General features: G+C 34.5%; 2 protein-coding genes across 4 annotated transcripts in view; both read right to left on the reverse strand.

Moving 5' to 3' along the window:
• LOC114939849 (uncharacterized) overlaps positions 1–19,935 on the reverse strand; it is a 38,127-nt gene that overhangs the window by 18,045 nt on the left and 147 nt on the right. Inside the window, exons 1-2 of one of the 3 annotated variants that reach the window (XM_029314289.2) lie at positions 19,299–19,346; positions 18,984–19,164 (exon numbers count right to left, since the gene is read on the reverse strand). In XM_029314289.2, coding sequence (XP_029170122.1) covers positions 18,984–18,985 — 2 coding nt within the window. In that variant the 5' untranslated portion in view covers positions 18,986–19,164; positions 19,299–19,346. Of the gene's footprint in view, positions 1–18,983; positions 19,359–19,935 lie in introns of those variants that run through there. The other 2 variants (XR_014925505.1, XM_029314290.2) reach the window with 2 other exon arrangements.
• Positions 1,820–8,448, reverse strand: LOC114939850 (calmodulin-lysine N-methyltransferase). Its single transcript, XM_029314291.2, is given in 3 exon segments — positions 1,820–4,376; positions 7,264–7,491; positions 7,493–8,448. Coding segments are annotated over 3 exon segments (1,017 nt in total). The 5' UTR covers positions 7,922–8,448; the 3' UTR covers positions 1,820–4,016.

The raw sequence follows: 19,935 nt of genomic DNA on the forward strand, positions 1-19,935 counted from the left end.
CGAACGTCGGCTGATGACAGTGTGATTAATACATTCTAGAGGTTTTGGCGAAGAGACGCTTCTTACAAGAAGCTCTTTAAAGTTCGATCCCGATCAGCTGTTTCCTTCGTTACGCGAAGCACTTGAGCGACTTGAGTGCACTTACGTGCTTAAAAATTTCGTGCAGCCAGGCTAAAAATCTATTCTCGTCGCCGTGGAAGCCACTTCTGTGTGGACGCAATGGAAATTTACTTACCGCGATCGATCAACCCGGACACGCACGCTTAGTTACACTGATTTTAATGAGGCCGCGCGGCGGGAAAAGTATCTAATTATATAAACGAATCGCCGACGCGTGTCCTCCCTTTTTATAGCTCTCCCACATTTTAGATAATTACGAGTGTTGCGAGGGTAGCGATATGTCCGGACCTAAAAATAATGTGCATCCACATAAATATAAGGCATTGTGTTGTCATGATCGAGTATCAGTATTTCATGACAATAGAGTTTTAATTTCGCACCTCCTAACTACCTACCGATAATGATGCGTTTTATCAATTAATTGGCAACTGTGTCGAGAAACATTTTAGATGAAATAACACGCTGTAATATCTGATGCATGCTATTGAAAAATATGTGATTTTAACGTATAGATATAGTCGTCACGAGGATTACAGATTCTTGTTTGAAGATATCTTTTCTCGTGTCTGACAACTGTTAATACGAATATAAAGTAAGCGGGAAAATAAATATACGAGATATGATTTGATGAGACAACCATGCGTAATTTTGATTTCGTCGAATCTAGGGCGATCGAATTTATAACTTCATGTTGCGCATTGCTAGAAATAACATGTAGTTGCTGAGAAACGAAACACACGCATATAACATATCGCAGATAATAAAATAAACTGACTACAAACGCGGTACATTGTTTGTAGTCGAGATATTCTTGAGATTTTGCTTCTAAGCAATTTGTACATTTGTTTGATCATTCGTCAATCTGAAACGCAGATGCTAATAGCATTTATCAGGCTTTTCATTTTTATTAGATTCTAACAATCAAATTAAATCTGCAAATTGAAATCTTTCTATTTATTGAGGAAATCAATAATTGTGCGAGTGCGTTATAAAATTACGTTATTTAATCTAATAAAAAAATTTGTTTTCGTCATTAGCTTCCACTTTGTTTCGTCAATGTAAAATTTTATTATAACTGATTGATGTGAGTGTGAGTTTAATTTTAGATTTTTAAATTATAGATCGAAAAATAATGCAGAACACTTATATATAAATAAACAAAACTTAAATATTTTACTCTGGTTAAATGGAAAATATTTGTGCTAATTAGTAACTCTTGAAAGCGCGATCTATTATTGGATATTTTGCTTTATTCTGGGATGTCTGGGACATTACATAAATCGCACCGTAAAATGTCAACGTAAAGTCATAGTCTATGAATCGAAAACGCGTGCCTTTTGAAAACTTCTTAGAGACACCTGACTCAATCTAACTTGACGCTAGAAACCAAGCGGACAGACCCAGACGAAGATTGCGTCAGGTTCTGGCAAATGTGCAGAAAGAGGAAGAGAAGACGGATACTTACGTACATACATAGTCGATTACATAGACAGAATCGAGACGGGGCAAATATAGCTATTGCGCGACAGACAGAAGGAAAAGCAGGATGTTCCGACGAACGTTAAACAGTATTATTTATTCTGACATGATCGCGTCGTCGTAGATTTGTCAATGGTATTTTTTTTATCGATGCGCGACGCGAGCATAACGCGACAATTGTATTATCTCCGTAGGTTGGCGAGGAAAAAAAACGCGACGCTTTACGTGAAAATAATTTATTATTTAAAGAGATTTTTTTCCTACACATATACACAAATGACTCTCTTACGGACTACGAAGGTTCCATAAATTTCCCATCTATAGCAACGTGGATTAAACAAACTCTGGAAAATGTCGACTATATTAGCAATTTGAACCTCGGATTGTTGGAAGAAGACGATCGGACGTTAGAAAAAAAAATCGATCGATTTTCTTCGTAAAATTAATTTTTTATTTCGTAATATAATAATTTAATTGCTCCTATTAAGTATAATTCCGTCTTTACATTAGTAGAGAGAGATTTTATGGACATCTAAGACCATAGTAAGGAGGTACGTGTGAATGGGAGTTTGGCAATTCTCTGTTGACTAGATTTAACTATGTATACGTACAGAGTGGTCCTTTCAGGTAAAATGTGTTTAGTATGCGCGATATACTTAAGAAATATTCGAGACTTATTTTGTCACAAAATTATTCATATACAAGAACTTTTTAATAAATAAATAAATAAATAAATTATCACACAATCTACAAGACAAGGTAGATTTCTATAAGAGAATCGCTCTTTATAAGTTTCTTTAAATTTATACTCTCTTATTTCGGTTATAATGATCTATATATCTGTGTCTACAGTAACAAGCGTAATAATATTATATTTATGTTTGTATGGATCCAGCGTCTCTAATGCTGAATCGGTAATCATTTATTTCACTTCGCTGTATTTTTGGACCCAAATATAGCTTTAACTCTTAATTGATATTATAATATTGATACGTTTTTTATGCGAGAATATGAAAGCTATCTTTTAGCGCATTAAGAGAATACACTGTGAAAATAATACAATCTATCAATTACACTTTATTTGTATCTAAAACACTATTCGGTCTCACACGATTGGTCCTGTCAATTGTAAAAAACGAGGAACTCGAGAAGTATCTCGAACCATTTATTTAAGATTGGAATCTTAATCAAAGATTGATGAAATTGCCATTACTGTATTATAAATGTTGACTCTAATGATATATATCGAACCCGAAACTTTATCGTCTTTCCGATCTATTTCTATTCAATTCGATATAAAATCAGGTACATCTAAAAAGAGTTTTCTCTATAAAGAGCCACATTTCAATCTTAGATGAAGAATAGATGTAAGCTATAATAGATGTATGATACATCTCTTGAAATAATTTGCAATTTATATACATATCTTAGAAGATTAATGTATACCGATTTAATATCCCTGATATAATCTTTGGTCACTTTGACCAATTGAGATGTTCTACTCTATATAATATAATCATCCGATATATGTTATGATGTAAATATATTTTAAAGATAAATTAAATTTAACTTAAATTTAAATTTATCTGCCTCATCAAAAAATGTTCAATTATTCAAAAGTTTCTATCATTCAAAGTTTCATCATTTCTATTCACCACTTTGGCACTCATTTTCCCAATATATATGTATGCGTGTAAAATGATGATGAGAAGTCTCACCTGCTACGAAAATAATTTCTGACGGCCTCGCAATATTTTGAATTAATTTAAAGCGAAGGATTATAATTCGTTACATCACACCCCATATCATTTAATCATAAACATCCGCATTACGAAATGCGTTACGAATAAAAATAAATCTCTCTGCTAAATAAAATTACATACGACTAAGTGCAAATAAATAAATCAGATGTTAAAAGCACAAATACAATTTTTATATATTTATGCTTCCTAGCCATTACGCATTTATCCATAAAATATCGGATGTAGCTACCGCAAACACTCAGGGATTAATTAACACGAGGGGATAAGTCGGGCATGTTCAAGCTCGATTCTCGCACGGAAGATCTTCCTCACAGAACTTTTCCGATAACGGCGACGATGCGGAACGATGCGTACCAGAGAAAGATCGATCCGCGAGTGCATGCGAGCACAAAACGTTTTCCATCAGAGGACTAATAAAAAAAACCGGCCTTGACATTGCCGGACGACACGGAGGCAGTCTTATATATGTATATGCATCTTTACGTCCTATTATATGGGCAAACGTATCTCACTTCTTTATTTCACTCGACATATATATTCTATCGTATATGCGAACAAGATCCGTATATCGAAGATACACTTGCGAAAATATTTTCATTCCTCGCCGAGACTCTCGTCCGGCTGATCGTCCTCGTCGTCTTCGATCGAACTCGATCATCCAGGCGGCGTCTTCTTCTGCTTCGTGAGTTCCAGGAGCACCGGATAGTGCAGATCCGGACAGTATTCCGGACTGTTCTCCAGCAGCTCCAGATGCCGCGACCACACCGTGTCGTCGTACCGTTCCGTCTGTCGCGCTATGAAACCGCGTTTGATCGATGCCTCGGCGAACTTTTGGAATGTCGTGCCACGTCTGGGCGCCATTACTAGAGCGACCCCGTCGTCGGCCAGCCAGCCGTAGATGGTCTCCACCAGGTCCAATCGGGCATCGTCGAAGAAGAGACAATCCGCGCTCAGGATCACGTCGTACAAACTTGACGGGAGTCGCTCGTCCTCGTCGCCGTCGACCGTCCGCGTCTATATCGAAAAATCGAGAGTCCACATTTCAGTCCAGCTGCCAGGAACTTGGAACTCAAGCCGCTGTGTGTATCTCCGATTAAAGTCGGAGCGCGAGTAATCGCTTCCCTCGAATTCGAATAAAATTTAAAGAACAAGATTCGCCTCGTATACTTTTGAAAAGAGCTTAGCACAACTCGTAGGAAATTGGAAACTTTTTGTACTAATGTATGGCTTGAATCTCAAACTTATAATTGTTTTCCGCGCGACGGATAAAAGACGATTTTAAAACAATCTTTCAAGATTTTTGAAATAATTCTTTCTTAATTACCTCTAATGTCTTTGAAATTGTTATTCGAAAAAATTAATCATAAGAATTATTCTTTCTTATATAATCTGACAATATTATAGTCATCTAAATATTATAAAACAATAACGTATTTTATTTTATTTTATTATGAAAGATACGCAATAATTTATTGTATGAAAGATGTATCTTTTTCGCGTAAAGAATGATTTGAAAAGAACGGATATACATTTTTGAAAAATATATACTTTAAAACTTATCCGCGATACGTTTTATATAGTTTTAACTTAATCAATAACAATTAAATTCTCCAATAAAATAACGAAAATCAAATTAATCAATTGAATCAAATTAAACCGTATATAATCTTTAATAAAGAAACTGAAAAAAATTAGAAGAATCGCTAAATGTCAGATACGTTGAAAAAACGTTCAATCGTTCAACGTCGGATTTTTCAGATAAATTCGAAAGTAGTTTTCGCGTAGATGGACGAGTGAAGTCGAATATCCGTTTTTGCAATTAATCTTGATCAATTGCTCGAACAATCTTCGATTTTGTTTCGACGATGGACAATCCCGATCGGTTCTGACCAAGCGGAAATTTCCCATGAAAAAAAACGCGAAACATTACGAGCTACCGGAAGAACGTAGAGACATTATGGAGGCTACCGGAAATGGAACTGAGGTTTAGCCGGAAATGTCCGAATGGTGCGTCTATATATCCGAACCGGGTATCACAATGATCATACGGGGATTTCCACACTCCCATGTGGGTTTATTTATACGAGAGAGAAGACTCCACACGTGTATAAAATATATATATATTTTTTTTGTCTACCTACACTTTTACCCTTCCTTTTTATATTATATAAATAATATAAAAATATTTTAAAAATTGGAGCAATATTAAAACAATATCATAATATATCTTATATAAAAAATACAATTGAAAAAATTTTATATTGGATATTTTAATACAGAGATTGTCGTTCAATAAAAAGCTAATTTCTAATATTATTTATTATTTAAATACAAGTTAAACTTTTTATTAAATACAAATTATTAAATAAATTAGAAATAAGTTCTTTTTTTCCGTGTTTGTTTTCAAAGATATTTCCTATAGATAAGCTTTGATAGTTATATTATGATATCTCTCTCTCATGACATTTCGAAATATGCAGTAATAGCGCGTGTCTTCGGCATTACGTGACCCTGTGATATGGCACGTGTTTCGCGAAACATGCTTTGTTCACACGATGTTTATTCAGACCTGTGTCACGATACATTTCACGGATGTCGCGTAAATTTAAAAAAGATTCGAACTCATATTTCGCCAAAATCCCTTTTGTATCTTCAAGATTTCTCGACTTACTCGACAAAATCTCTTCGCGAAAATAACAGACTCCATACTATTCGTCGTCGCACGATCGGCGATCACCGTTCTCCATCGATCTATCGTTTATCCTAGAATCGGGATTCCCGATGACTCTACGTAAGGCCTCAATTTTTCCATTCATCGATTCGCGATGACCGCGATGACTCACTGATCGTAACGCAGAACCTGCAACCGCGAAACCGGGCGTGTCGACGATCCGACGGTTAGCGAACTCTCGTCGTCCTCGTTCTCATCACTGATGCGGATCACGTCGGACTCGGGAGTTTACGAGACGCATTATTCGACCGTGGTGGAGCCGGCGACCACGCTAAATTCTGGCGGCCGCGATTAGCGAAGTTGACCCTTCAATTCCCAATGTCATCCGCAGTTCCGCGGAACTCGGCTACAAATACGGACGCTTAATGTTTTTTCGCATTTTCACGAAATACATTCCTGGAATACGCACGTATGTTACTCGACATTTAAAAAATTAAAAATAAAGTATGCGTTTTACAAATTTCAATACGCAAATATATTTTTTATTACGGTGTTTACGATCATTTTTAATTTCTTTACATTTAATTATTTAACGACAGGTCTGGATTTTTATTTTTATTTAAATTATAATAAGCATAGACCTACGTCGCGTAAAAGCTAAAAAAATGCTTTTTTATTAATATTTTCAATATTTAATTTCCGGCTTCTTTGTGGTGCCACTGCTGCAGTATTCCTGTCAAGCTTTAATATCGCTCCAATGTTGCTTTGAGAATATGCTTTTTTCACATGTGTTTTATTACGCGCTCACGGCCCTCTGTTCACAGCGATCTGATGGAATACGGCTTATCGAAAAACGATGGAAACACGTTTCATATTGAGAAAATAAAGATGTTGAATTAATGTGTATTTATAATAAAAACAAAAAAATATATATCGCGCACATTCTACGATCAGAAGAGAGAGAATCGAAGAATCGAGAGAATAAAAGAAAGTTTTATAGATACATAAATTCATCATAGATACATAATTCCATCAAAATTCATGAAAATACAATTCGAGAAACCTATATTAATCTATCGAGCATCTCTTTGATAAAAAAAAAAAAACTGAAAATAATTCATAATGCAGCTCATTGATCCTCGCCTGCCTCGCGCTATTTAAATCACGCTTTAATCTTAGTTTCGAGAGAGACTAATTCGAGGGAGCGATATCTCGAAAATGGAAATTCACCTTAACCCGGTTGCCGTTGACCGCGGCCTGTCTGAGGGCCCTCGCGGCCCGGGCCCACTGCACGACGCCGCAGCCGACCAGGTGCGTCATGTCATTCCTGGCGACGATGCAGCGCACATTCTCGACGCTGGTCACGTTGCCGTCCGTGAGCGTCACGGCGCTGGGATTGCAATACTTAGCCGCGAGGACGCCGGCGAGACAGCTCATCCCGCCCCCGAGTTCGAGGACTGCTGCGATTTCGGCAGAGGCCACCGCGGTTCCTCAGCAAGTAGTAGGCCAGACATTCCTCGGACGGCCAGACGCACACGTTCCCGGTGTTATTGAAGCCGATCAGCTCGCTCGCGGTGAAGCACTTGCTTATTCGACGTATCTGCACCTCGTAGGACCGGTTGTCCAGCCGGGTCGAGTACTCGCACCAGGTGGACTCGCCGTCAGCAGGCGCGTTCACCAGCGGCGAGCACTCGAGCAGACCGAAACTGGTGAACCGTCTCACCGACACTTCCTCGTCGGACTCGCTACCGATCGGCTCCGGCGAGCCTGTCAGCGCCCTGGCCAGTATGCGCCATCGACGCTGAGCGCGAGTGCTTTTCTTGGGGACGCGATCGTCGCTCATCTCGATCGAGAGTGCTTCTCGAGCGGGTAGAATCTCCTGCGACATGTCGCGATTGAGATTACCAATATAGTGTCTCTACACTAGTTTCTACACAGGTTTCTCTTTCAGGATATTGTCTTGATATTCTGATTGAAAGATTATTTTCCTTGTGGTTTCTTGAAGCTTCTTCAACTTTTGTTTATAATAACGCTGCGAAAGGCAAGACCTTGGAGAGATTCTGCGGAAAACTTGGTCGGGACTTCTTGATGAAACCGCGCTTCTGCGAACTCGTGGAAGGCACGTGGGAGCAAAGACGCGTGGTTTCTCCTGATCGCTACTCGACGATAATGTCGGAGGATATGCCGGTTCGGAATCGATGGGAATCGGCGCCGCCGTCCTTCCTCCGCCGATCGGTCCAGACACATATTTCCCCTTCGGACAGTACAGTTCGCCCCACGGGGGCGGCTCTCGCCCGGCAAGGACGGGGATGGACGAAGGGACGGGCCAAGACTAAAAGCACCAAGTCAAGTTCTAACTCGCGCCACGCGGACGACTGAGCGTTCTCCACGAGTGTTGGATCGGCGCCTGCGCGGCTCTTCTCTTCCTCTCTCTTCCTTGCGGCTTCGCGCCGGTCCACCTTTTGCACGTCTCTCAGCGGATGTTCCACGATGTGTCTGTCGCACTTTCGTGTAAAGATCTTCTGGCGCGCGATCCGACCCGCCGAATTAGCCTGAGCTTTTCCAAGATTTCTCAAGAAGCTCAATGGCTCATCGGACTCAACAGCGAATCCGCATATGATCTGTAGAAACGGCGTACGCCAAAATTCGTCGAAACTTCTTGAGAGAGATATGATGGATCATATATATGCTGACGGATGTTTGGATAAATTTATCATGAAAAACTGAATCGCTATATATCGAGTGAAATAATGAATTGTTAACGTTCGCGCTTTTTCCTGGTCTTATAGAACGGAGGAAATTATCAATTCAATTTGAACGCGCAAATGGCATGTTTGTCGTTTGCAATTTCATTAGCGATGGAGGAAGAGCGAGATCGTAAGACAGATAAATTCGAATGTATAATGCTAGATAATAAATCAGCGCACAAAAATAGAAATAGGCAAATACCGTTTCATTTATCATTTCTCTCGCGCGCGTGTATCAGATTATTATTATTTTTATATCCTATTAAAGTATTAATGACGTTTACAGCTTTCGCTGGCACGTGTTCAATGTTAACCATTATTTCTCCCGCTCTGCCTGCTATCGGTATATACTATATTGTAAGTTTAGTTATTTCATATTTTTACGATGCACCCTGTTCCGTCGATCTACCGAAACTACGAGTACCATATAACTTCTCGATGACGGAACGCCGGAAACTGCGTTGAATATTCGACAGGTGTTCCAGTTACGAAGTTTTAATGACGCGTGGGTCTCTGCCTATTGATAACAAAACCATAATCCATCCGCTTTAAATTTTCCTCGACAGCTTATATAATTGGTTTTATGTCTTATAGCTTTCATAAATTCTCGCACGTCGATTTATTTATGTCGATTTTATTTTTCATTTTAGATTCTCGATCGGCAACACTCAAACGCGAAATGTTGCTTTACACCTCCGGATATATATCGGATATATTATTGTAATAAAAGTAGAAAGAAGGCCGGGATGAGGGAGATGGGAAGGGAATCGATATAAAATGCCCCGTTATAATATATAGCTAGCTTATCCGAGTGTCATAAGCCTGGTTCTAACATCAGTAATTGGTCGTTTTTGGTGCGTCGTGCCAAAAGACGCAGACACATTAAACTGTCACTAAATTAATGTTTAAATCTTGGCCAAAGTTTTCGGACAACGAGCGCCGAAAAACACATTTGTTAATTGCTCCTTGTTTGTTTACGCGATTTACGCTTATCGCGTAAGCATTAGTCAATCTCGATCTGAGGAAAAGTGATCATCGATATCTGTAGTTTGTTTTCATCGCGCAGCTCAATATTAATCACATAAATATATAAAGAACATGAGAATTTTTTTCTTTATCTTTGCGTTTAACGAAACAAAGTGATCATTAATTTCATTCCGCATTTATTATCATGCAATCATATCAACGTATATTTTATTCAGATTTATCACGTGCAATCTACGTACACGTGAATAATTTATTAAGTAAATGCAACGTGTACTATATATCTGAAATATTCAATTTAAACAATTCTTCATTCGATTAAGAACATTGGAAACGTGTATATTAATATAAATATCTTTTATAACAACCTAATATGTTAATGAATCTCCTAATTTATAATATTATAAAATATAAGTAAAATGCATAAATACACACATTTTATTTATCGCGATTTTCATTGATACAGAAAATAAAATAAGCGTAATTCATTAAATTATTAAATTATATTATTTGCTTACCTTTACAACCACAAATATTTAAATGATCTCCATCTAAATTTAAGAAGAAAGTTTACATAGGAAATTCGATAATTCTTTACTTGATGACAAGATTTGGAAGCAAGCCAAAATTATGACAACCGAAACAAATGAATGTATAGGTATAAACATATGCGCATTAATAAGTTATGTTTCTTTCGTAATATTAATATAATTTTTAAAATATAATATATGACCTAAATATAAATATCTAATTTAAAGAGAGAGGCAGCATATACAATAAAAATCGCACAAAATTATGAATTCAAATTATTGCTTAACAATACGTATCGTGCAAGATTACTACAAAAGAAAAAAACTATATAGCATCTTTACTATGTAAATAAATTCACGTGTAACGTGTAACTAGCAGTTCCAGTTTCCGTCTTACATGGACCTTGCTAATATGAACGAAATTCAATTTCCTCGGAAACATATTGCTAGGGATAAGCTTCAAAGATCGATTTTACCGTAGTTTACTCAAACTTCGAGTTATTTGCATCTTTTTGTCTTCTTTATACGATAATTATAAGAAAAGCCATCTTATAAAATTATAAATACTTGAAATAATCGGTGATAATCAAATCATTTCTCCAATTTCGCGGAAATAAAGGGGAGAAAGAATCTATTGGAAAGACGATATCGAAAGAAGTACTAAATGTATTTCTATGTCTACGGTTCTTCACATCTTTACTATATTATCGCAGATGGCTCGGGTTTCTGGCTCCATTAGTGATTTATACCATAAAGCACGCGTCAAAACGTCACCGGTACTTGCCTAGTTGAGCCACACGTCCATTAAGCTCTTCCATACCCATTTTCGAGAGAACTTTTCAATTATTTGCGCAATTCTCCGAGATTCGTTTTATTTATACCTTGAAGAGATATTGGTCTCCCACCCTCCTTCCTGACATTTCCTGTCGCGGCGCGTCGAATTGGTCCTGTCATAATTATAGCGAAATCGAGTTTTCAACGGTCAACGACATCGTTTCGAACGAATTCGTCTGTGTGGAAATAGCCAGCGTAATCACATAGTTTATTTATACCAGAAACATATATATCAAAAGAGAAAAATAAACTCTTCTAAAATTCTCTGCAGAGAAAAAGCTCAATATTTCTAATCATATTTCTAATCATAAGATAATAAGCTAAAAACTTAAATTATTCATCAATCATAATATTGATGCGTAAAATAACAAAGATAAACAATAATGTAGACTCAATATTCTTCTTTTGCAAATTCTATAAACTTTACTTTTATTAAGGTTATATTTTCTCTTGCAGTGCTGAAAAAATAGGGGATTTTCCGGGTTTTTAAAACTGTTGACCCGATCAATTTTTTATTTGCATAACGTTATTTATTGACATTTTAGTGTGCTTTATGACTTTTCAAATTAATTTATTAAAATACTGCATCTGTAATCTGTTCTTTCGCAAGTTGCCTTTTCGTGGCAATCATCCTAACTAGAGTCTCCGGGTAATAGAAAGCAAAAAACTAAAGTGGATATAATCCTTATATGGCTATCGCATGAACTAGAATAAAACGAAAAGAAATATTAAAAGTTAACAAAATGTTATTCCGAATTAATATCAATTTTTCAAAAATTGGTCATATTTTTTACAATAACAAAAAAATACAAATGATAATAAAATAATTTTAGGTCATACCAAAAAGGAATTTGTGTTTTATATTTCCTAGAAATTTGAAGTCAATTAAACTATCCGTTTCTGAGATATTATGATCGCTAATGAAAAAAACCCGACTCACGAAAAAACAGATTACAGACGCAGTATTTTAATAAATTAATTCGAAAAAAATCATAAAGCACACTAAAATGTCAATAAACAACATTATGCAAATTAAAAATTAATTGGGTCAAATTTCTTTTAAAAAAAGTTCGGAAAATCCCCTATTTTTTTAAGTACTGCAAGAGAAACTGTAACCTTAAATTAATAGAAAATTGAGGCTATATTTTCTTGATAAGTACCCAGATAAAATAGGTTAATTATTAAAATTACTTTCATATTTCAAACAAATTATTAAAAGATTTCCAGAAAGAGAAGTTTCCGATGAAATAATTAATCAATTTTTTTATCGAATTAATATAGAAAATTGGGGCTATATTTTCTTGATAAGTACCCAAATAAAATAAGTCAATTACTAAAATTACTTTCATATTTCAAAAAAGTATTAAAAAATCTCCCAGAAACAGAAGCTTCCGATGAAATGATTGATCGATTTTTTGTCTTGAAAGTTAAAAGACAACACACAATTTTTCGCGATGTTTCGTATTGGAATTCGAAACGTGTAATCTTGTGTACGTACGCCCGGGCGCAAATTCAATTTTGTTAAAGCGCAAGGTGGTGATCTCTTCACGGAGCGGCAGCGATGCGCCCACGTTTCCGCACGCGTATCCCCTGCGGCGCTTATGCAACTGCACCGAGGCTGCGGAGACATACATACATATGTAGGTATATATGTGTATATGCTATCTACTTTATATTGTTTGACACAAATAGGATCCAGTGGCAGTGGTACTCGTGGTTTCCCTTCTCCGCGTGAAGCCGATAGCCTCTAGGCACTATGCAGCAAATGTTAGATACCTTCCCTCGCATTCCGTAATTCGAAAACAAAAGTTTACGTTATTTGTTTCGTACGCTCTATACAATATTTTTTTATTATACTGTTAAAATGTGTATGTTAAATAAATATTTTTATTATTGAATATATAAAATGCCTGTTGACACGAGAACGGTAATATATCGTATACGATATATTGTATTACTTTAAATCATAGAGTTCATGTAGATGGAATTTTCAATTATGTAAGGAAAGCTCCTATATACAATTAATCAACCCTGTATACGTGTATACATATATCGGTGCGTGATTGAGAGCAAATCTCCGCTCCTTTTCTCCTGCATTATTACGCATATTTCAAATATCTCATCTTAAGTACTCGCGCTATATGAGACTGACATAAGATGCGCAGCAGCGATACTATTATTTGTACCTATGCAAATGTGCCCTCGGAGAGAAGATACGGACTTAAACGGGCGCATAAAGACTTGCGCGATTCGATTAAACGGAGTCGGCAATCAAAGTCGTGAGTGCCGAGAGTCGAGAAATCTCTACACATCAAGCATTGATAGTTTATACCGTAGAAAATCGATTTTAAGGTGACAACGATATATACGTAAATCGCAGAGATTTTAGAAAAAAAATATTATCATTAAGATAAAAGAAGTTTGGATATTTTATTTTTAACAGTTCATTAGTTATGTTACATGTTATATAATTATAGATTTCTTAGCTTTATTTTCAAAAATCACGTTTTTAAATTTTCAAAATACTATCACGGATAAAATTAGCCACTATATAGCTAAATTTTAGCTGTCCTTATATTACAACCTAAATTTTGGTTATCATCATGTCTGAATTTTAACTATGGTAACTAATATTTTTTAACTATAGAATTAAACAGATAATTCTATAGCTAAAAATATTAGTTGCTTTTCATTTACATCAAAACTTTGATAAATCTCACTTTCGTCCTTCTTCAACATCCACGTTAAAGAAAGACAGAAGTGAGATTTATCTAAGTTTTAATGTACTAGACTAGAACAATGAAAGCACACGCTACGCGTGCGCCATTTCTCAATTTTATATTAACTTTTAACACTTTAGAACTTGCAAAAATACATTTTTCCTAATAATAATATTATTTTTCCTAATATTAGTTTTTAATATTAGTTAATTGAAAAAAAGCGAAGTCACTACAGTAATTCCCTCCCAAAAAATAAAAAAAAAATTAGTGCTCTACATTTAAGTATTTAAATAATTATAAAAATTTTTTTACATAATATATATTCAGCTTAATTATATTTATTCAAAAGTGTTATTATACAATATTGTATTCAAATAAGATATTTCACAATGAAGGTTTATTAGTTTGCGATTGCAAGACAATCGCGATTGCACGATTGAAATAGGATCAAATTGAAAATTTCTTTAATTTGTCTTTTTTCAATTTCTCTCGAATTTGCAATATATAATTTATTCTGTAAATATAAATAAACTTTTAATTTTTAATAATGCAGCATTCGAATGACATTGAAGTTTGCATCGTTGGAATGTAACGATTTAAATTTTTCAAACAAACTTGTGCAGTCCATAACAGACAAAATTTACTTGCATGGTTATTCCAAGGGTGAAACATTGTCACTTGTTTCATTACGTTTTTGCGGAATCTCAACACTAATCATGTAAGTAAATTTTGTCTATTATATTACACAAGTTTTTTTGAAAAATTAAAATCGTTGCATTCCAACGATGCAAACTTCAGTGTCATGCATTCGCGCAACGACTCCAACAAGTGTCGAAGAATTCAAATGACATCAATTCTCTTTATCTGAGAACAAACATTTTCTTTTTCGACACCTACACGGTGTCTCGAACAAATAAGAATGAAATATTGCGAATCAGAATGGCAGAAATGTTACATTACGTAGATAATTAGTCGAAGAAAACTGTATAGATACCTCTCTCTCTCGCTCCTCTATTTTTTTCAGAGTATTACAACAATATATTTTAAATAAAAAATAATATCTCTGAAAATTTTTATTTTTTTAATTTCATATTCTTTAAATAGATAGAATAATTAATTTTTCTATTTTATAATGTATAAATAATTTTGAAAATTTAATTCGGATTATAAAATAATAAATAGTATTTTGTAATTTAAATATTTTTATAGCAACAATACTGTACATCTTACATTTCAAATATCATTTTGATTACGTGTAATCTGCATCAATAAATTATTTTAAAGCTCAATAAGAGGTATAATATACATGATAGAGAGAGACACAGAACATTTTAATAGCCACATCAAGTGCACTGGTAACATAAATATTGTTAAGTACACGAGTCAAATTTAAAACACTTATTTCCATTCGCTCTTTAAATAAATAGCTGCATATAAATGTATTGTATAAATTCGACAGAGATTTTTTCCGTGTATGAAACTCATATAAAATTCACACATGAAATGGTTAATAATTTATCATATATAATAAATGTGTCGTGAAATATCTTTTAATGAATCCTTTAATTATAATCTAATTTATTTGTGTGCAGAAGAAGCTTTTCTTTCAAATAAATATTCGTAATCATATTTGATGTCAACTGTTCATTCCGGTTCATTCATATAAATTTAATTACCTTTATATCTGTAATATAAAAAAATTAGATTTATGGTAGAGAGTGCGATTTGCTGGGGTTGCCTAATGGTAATATAATCTGCAGATCTGCAGATTCCGCCAAATCGTATGGAAATTAGTTTCTCTGATAACCACGAAGAGCCGCAGACTATAAATACAATAAAAAGTACCGAACATCTAAAATTATATTTAATCTCATCTAATTCTTATTTTCGCATAATTTTTTATTACTTAAAAATATTATATGTTTCTACATCTTTATTCAAAAACAAAATCCATTTTAAATTAATCAGAGAATTTGTAGTAAAGCTTATATATGTGATAAGTTTTTGCCCCACGATGCTCTGTATAAGTTTTTATAAATGGGGATGAAAATATTATTACGTAAACGTGTCTAGCGGAAGCAAACTTGAAAAATTGCAAAAAATCACCGGAAAGAAAAATCGCTAAGAGAAGAGAAGGGGGAAAGAGAGCAAAATGAAGACAAGCTGTCGCAACGTGGACGCGGTAAGACGGTATTGCGGCGTTTCTCTGGCAAGAGCGGCGACGCAATGCGTCTAGGCGTCTCGGTCTCGGGTCAGGAAAGTTACGTGACGACGTGAACGACGTCGCGAAGGCACATCCTTTCCATTCGACGGGCTTCACCGACAATTGCAAGCTAAAGCGGCTGTGTTGGTCAATGACGGGTGCCAAATGTCCCACATTCCCTTATTAAGGACAGAAGTAGATACGACGAAGCGGACAATAGAGCCGCTATCGTCGCCAAGAACGATGCATCGTTCTATGCAACTCGGTACAGTTACAGATGCAGTTATGACAGATGCGTATAGAAGGACGTTCGAATTTAATAGATGATCGATATACTATTCGATACTTCGTGAGAAAGCATCGGTGCTTGTATACTTGATCAAGCAGGAAATAAATTTTTATGAAAATAACTTTTTAAGGAATGCAAATAAAAAAGATAAATAAATAAATCCTTCGCTCTTTACTAACTTTCATTAATTGTAAAAAAGGCAGGTTCGTAAGATTTTTCGAAAAACATGTGCTTTTTATTTGCACATTTTTTTAAAGACATATCGCGTATATACGTCTCACTTAGGTAGTCAAACGATTCTAATTTCGGTATATGGTTAGCATGTGGTTTTATTGCAATAGGGTTTGCCAGGTTTACGCACGTGAGAATTGACGAGATAACGCCACAACGCGTGTCAAGGAAGTTGTATTTTTAGCAAATACGGGGGCTGTGACTGTATAAGCTATACGCGGTAAAATGAAGACATAGTAAACGGCAAATAGAATTTTGGTTGTATGTGTGCAGAGAGAAAGAAAATAAAAAATTCAGACAATATATAACACTCCAAAGAGAAATTGCTTCCTAAAATAGTCTTCTGCGAATTCTACTCCAAAGTTTTACTCCACAAAAGAGTTAATAAAACAATCTCAAAGAGAAACGAACGCGGATCAATGAACGAACTTTGATATTTTATCTACACAGACTTAAAACTAGATCAAAATATTTCAGTAAAAGAAAAAAAAATAAATAAAAAAAGAAATTATTATATACAAAAATGATAATTAAAATATTTGTACAAATTAGTGTAAAAAGCAATAGATTTAAAAAATAATAAAGTATATAGAGCTAAGGTACGCAAAACTGAGGTAAGACATTTTAACGTAAGAGAAATTGATAATAAAAACTCAGATAATAATTAGTGCCGATAAGCTGTCGGAGAAAACGTAATTACTTATACACGAAAGGTATGTCGCATATATGCAGTCGAATGTGAAATCGTGGTGATGGAAATCGTATTCAAATCATATGCAAAATACGTCTAAGCCATATATGTACACACGCGATGTCTGCAAACTTTTCTCCAGTCACGAATTCGCGCACGTAGCACATAGGAGTAACGATTCGCGTTTTACGAGAGAGAATCACATAGTGTGGATTATAACAAGCTCTTCGTTATCAGCTAGGCCCAGATAGTCGCGCTGTGCTGTGCTAAGTAAACTATATATGTACACATACGTAGCTTATGCTACGAGCTACGATAGATATACTGCGGTAATAAATACACGGCGCAGATTGCTAATTAGATGAGTGACAGTTCCTTTTACACAATAAAAAAAGAATATTTTCATAAATATATTGTAACTTGGAGATAAGCTCTGTTGGGGAAGGACGTAAATTTTATTAATATACCACGTTATACGTGACACGTACCGTTTTAATTCGCCGCGAGCTCGCCAAGTGCAATATGAAAAGCAAATTTGCCTATGTAAGGGAAGACGTAAGTTGACACACGGCAGAAACACGCGAGTAATACTCACATTTCAAAACATAATTCTCTAGACTCTAGAAACAAACAGGAAAGCTAAACTTGTATCCACCTTCAATAATTTTGCAAATATCTTAGATAATTTTTTAAAAATAACTTTTAGGCATAATTATATACATATATATGTAATTATGTCTCTCCGATCTATTTCTTTTACAATATTGAATAATGGTTTTAGACTGTTAACAGCAGATAATTGAATTTTCCTGTAGATGCGCGAGAGGATATAATTACATCTTCTCTTCCAACATAATTAATGAACGTGTAATTTCTACTACAGAACAGGGATACGCACAGCAAAAATCAATTACATATTACATTATATTTTATAAATTTTATTATATGCAGCAAAGCTTGCGATTATTACCGGAAAAAAATTATATCCTTTATATATTTATTATTTTGATAATGAAATAACTGATATGTGTGAAAATGCGAATTTTACGTTTTTCTTTCAATTTAAATAGTATTCATTTAAATGAAAAAAATATATTAGTATCTTTCAATGCATTTCTTGTAAAAAAATTTTGCAGAAAAGACAAGATACCAGACTATACACAATATTAGTATTGTTGATACGCTTATTGGGAAATCAAATGCCTTTTATACACGTTACATGTGTTTTGATGTTACGTAAATGAAACGAATGTTTCCTCGTATCAATATTGTACCGGATATTTTGTTACCATAGAAAATACTCCTGATATAGGAGTATAAGAGTAAACATCTCGAGAATTGTTTAATATTTTTCTCTATTAAAAAGCAAGCATTTGCAAATATAAAGATTTTGACGTTGCACACAAGATATATTAATCTTTTTCTTTAATTAATTAATTTATATATATTTAATGTATATTATTTTTCCTTATAATCTATAATTATATATAAATATATTTATCTATAAATTTTTAATCATATAATATATAATTATACACACAATTAATTTAATATATATTATTAATATAAAAAAATAAATAAATATAAATCTCTATGAAAGAGATTTAGAAAAATCTCTATATTTACAAGAAAAGACTCGAATAATAACATTCAAGTCTAAAGCGAGGTTAGAGCGACAAAATCATACGATGCGAGACAGGATAAAACATTGCGTTACTCACATTTTCGAATCCCTGTCGACGATATCTCACTGTTGTTTTATGGATGACGATCCGGAGTTTTCCCCATTAATTTCAATTACTTTTCCAGCCGAAGAACACACAAAACACTTGTGACATTTAACACGTACTTAACCTCGCGGTTTCAGGAATCTTCGCGTTCATACAAATTTTCGTTCTTCCACTGCAAGAATTACAAACAAATAATATTGCACACGATCGACTCAGGTTTCGCGCGATACGTCGATTATATTAATGAATGATTGAGATATGTAAATATATTATATTTGTCGTCAAACAAAACAATATATAACGCACATAATTTCGGAGACTCGATGTGAACGATCGCGATGTATTTTGGCGCCATCTCTCGTGAGATGAAATGTTGTGTTGGTCAGTTGGTCATAGACAAATAAAATACATAGATGGGTGTCCTATAATCCTATTCTGCGATGAGAGGAGGACTTTATGATAAAGAGATAGAACTAACAAGTTATTTTTTTTAGATTTAAATTTATAAATATGAGAATGAGAAAATTTATTATTCTGCATGACAAATGTTAAAGTCAATGATTCAAATATCGAATCCAACTTTATATATATATATATATATAATAGGCTGGTTGTTCCAGAACCTCTTAGTAAATTTTATCCGACAAATAGGATATATATATACTCGTCTCTTCCTTTAAATTAATCTGAAGAGATTAAAATATGCTATCTGTCAAGTAAAATTGATTCAAAAGTTGAAATAATCGGCTCTATACATGTATTATATATATATATATATATATATATTCAATAAAGCTTCATTCGATGCAATAAAATCATGAAAGAATTCCTCAACACTATACTGATAATTAAAAAGGCTTCCAGAAAATGAAAGAAATTGCACTACATCTAGGTACATGTCTTATAAAGAAAAAATATACCAAAAAGTGTACGTGTATATGCG

Source organism: Nylanderia fulva, unplaced genomic scaffold, assembly GCF_048542155.1.
Source record: "Nylanderia fulva isolate GAGA-0341 unplaced genomic scaffold, ASM4854215v1 Scaffold41, whole genome shotgun sequence".
Classification (NCBI taxonomy): Eukaryota; Metazoa; Arthropoda; class Insecta; order Hymenoptera; family Formicidae; genus Nylanderia; species Nylanderia fulva.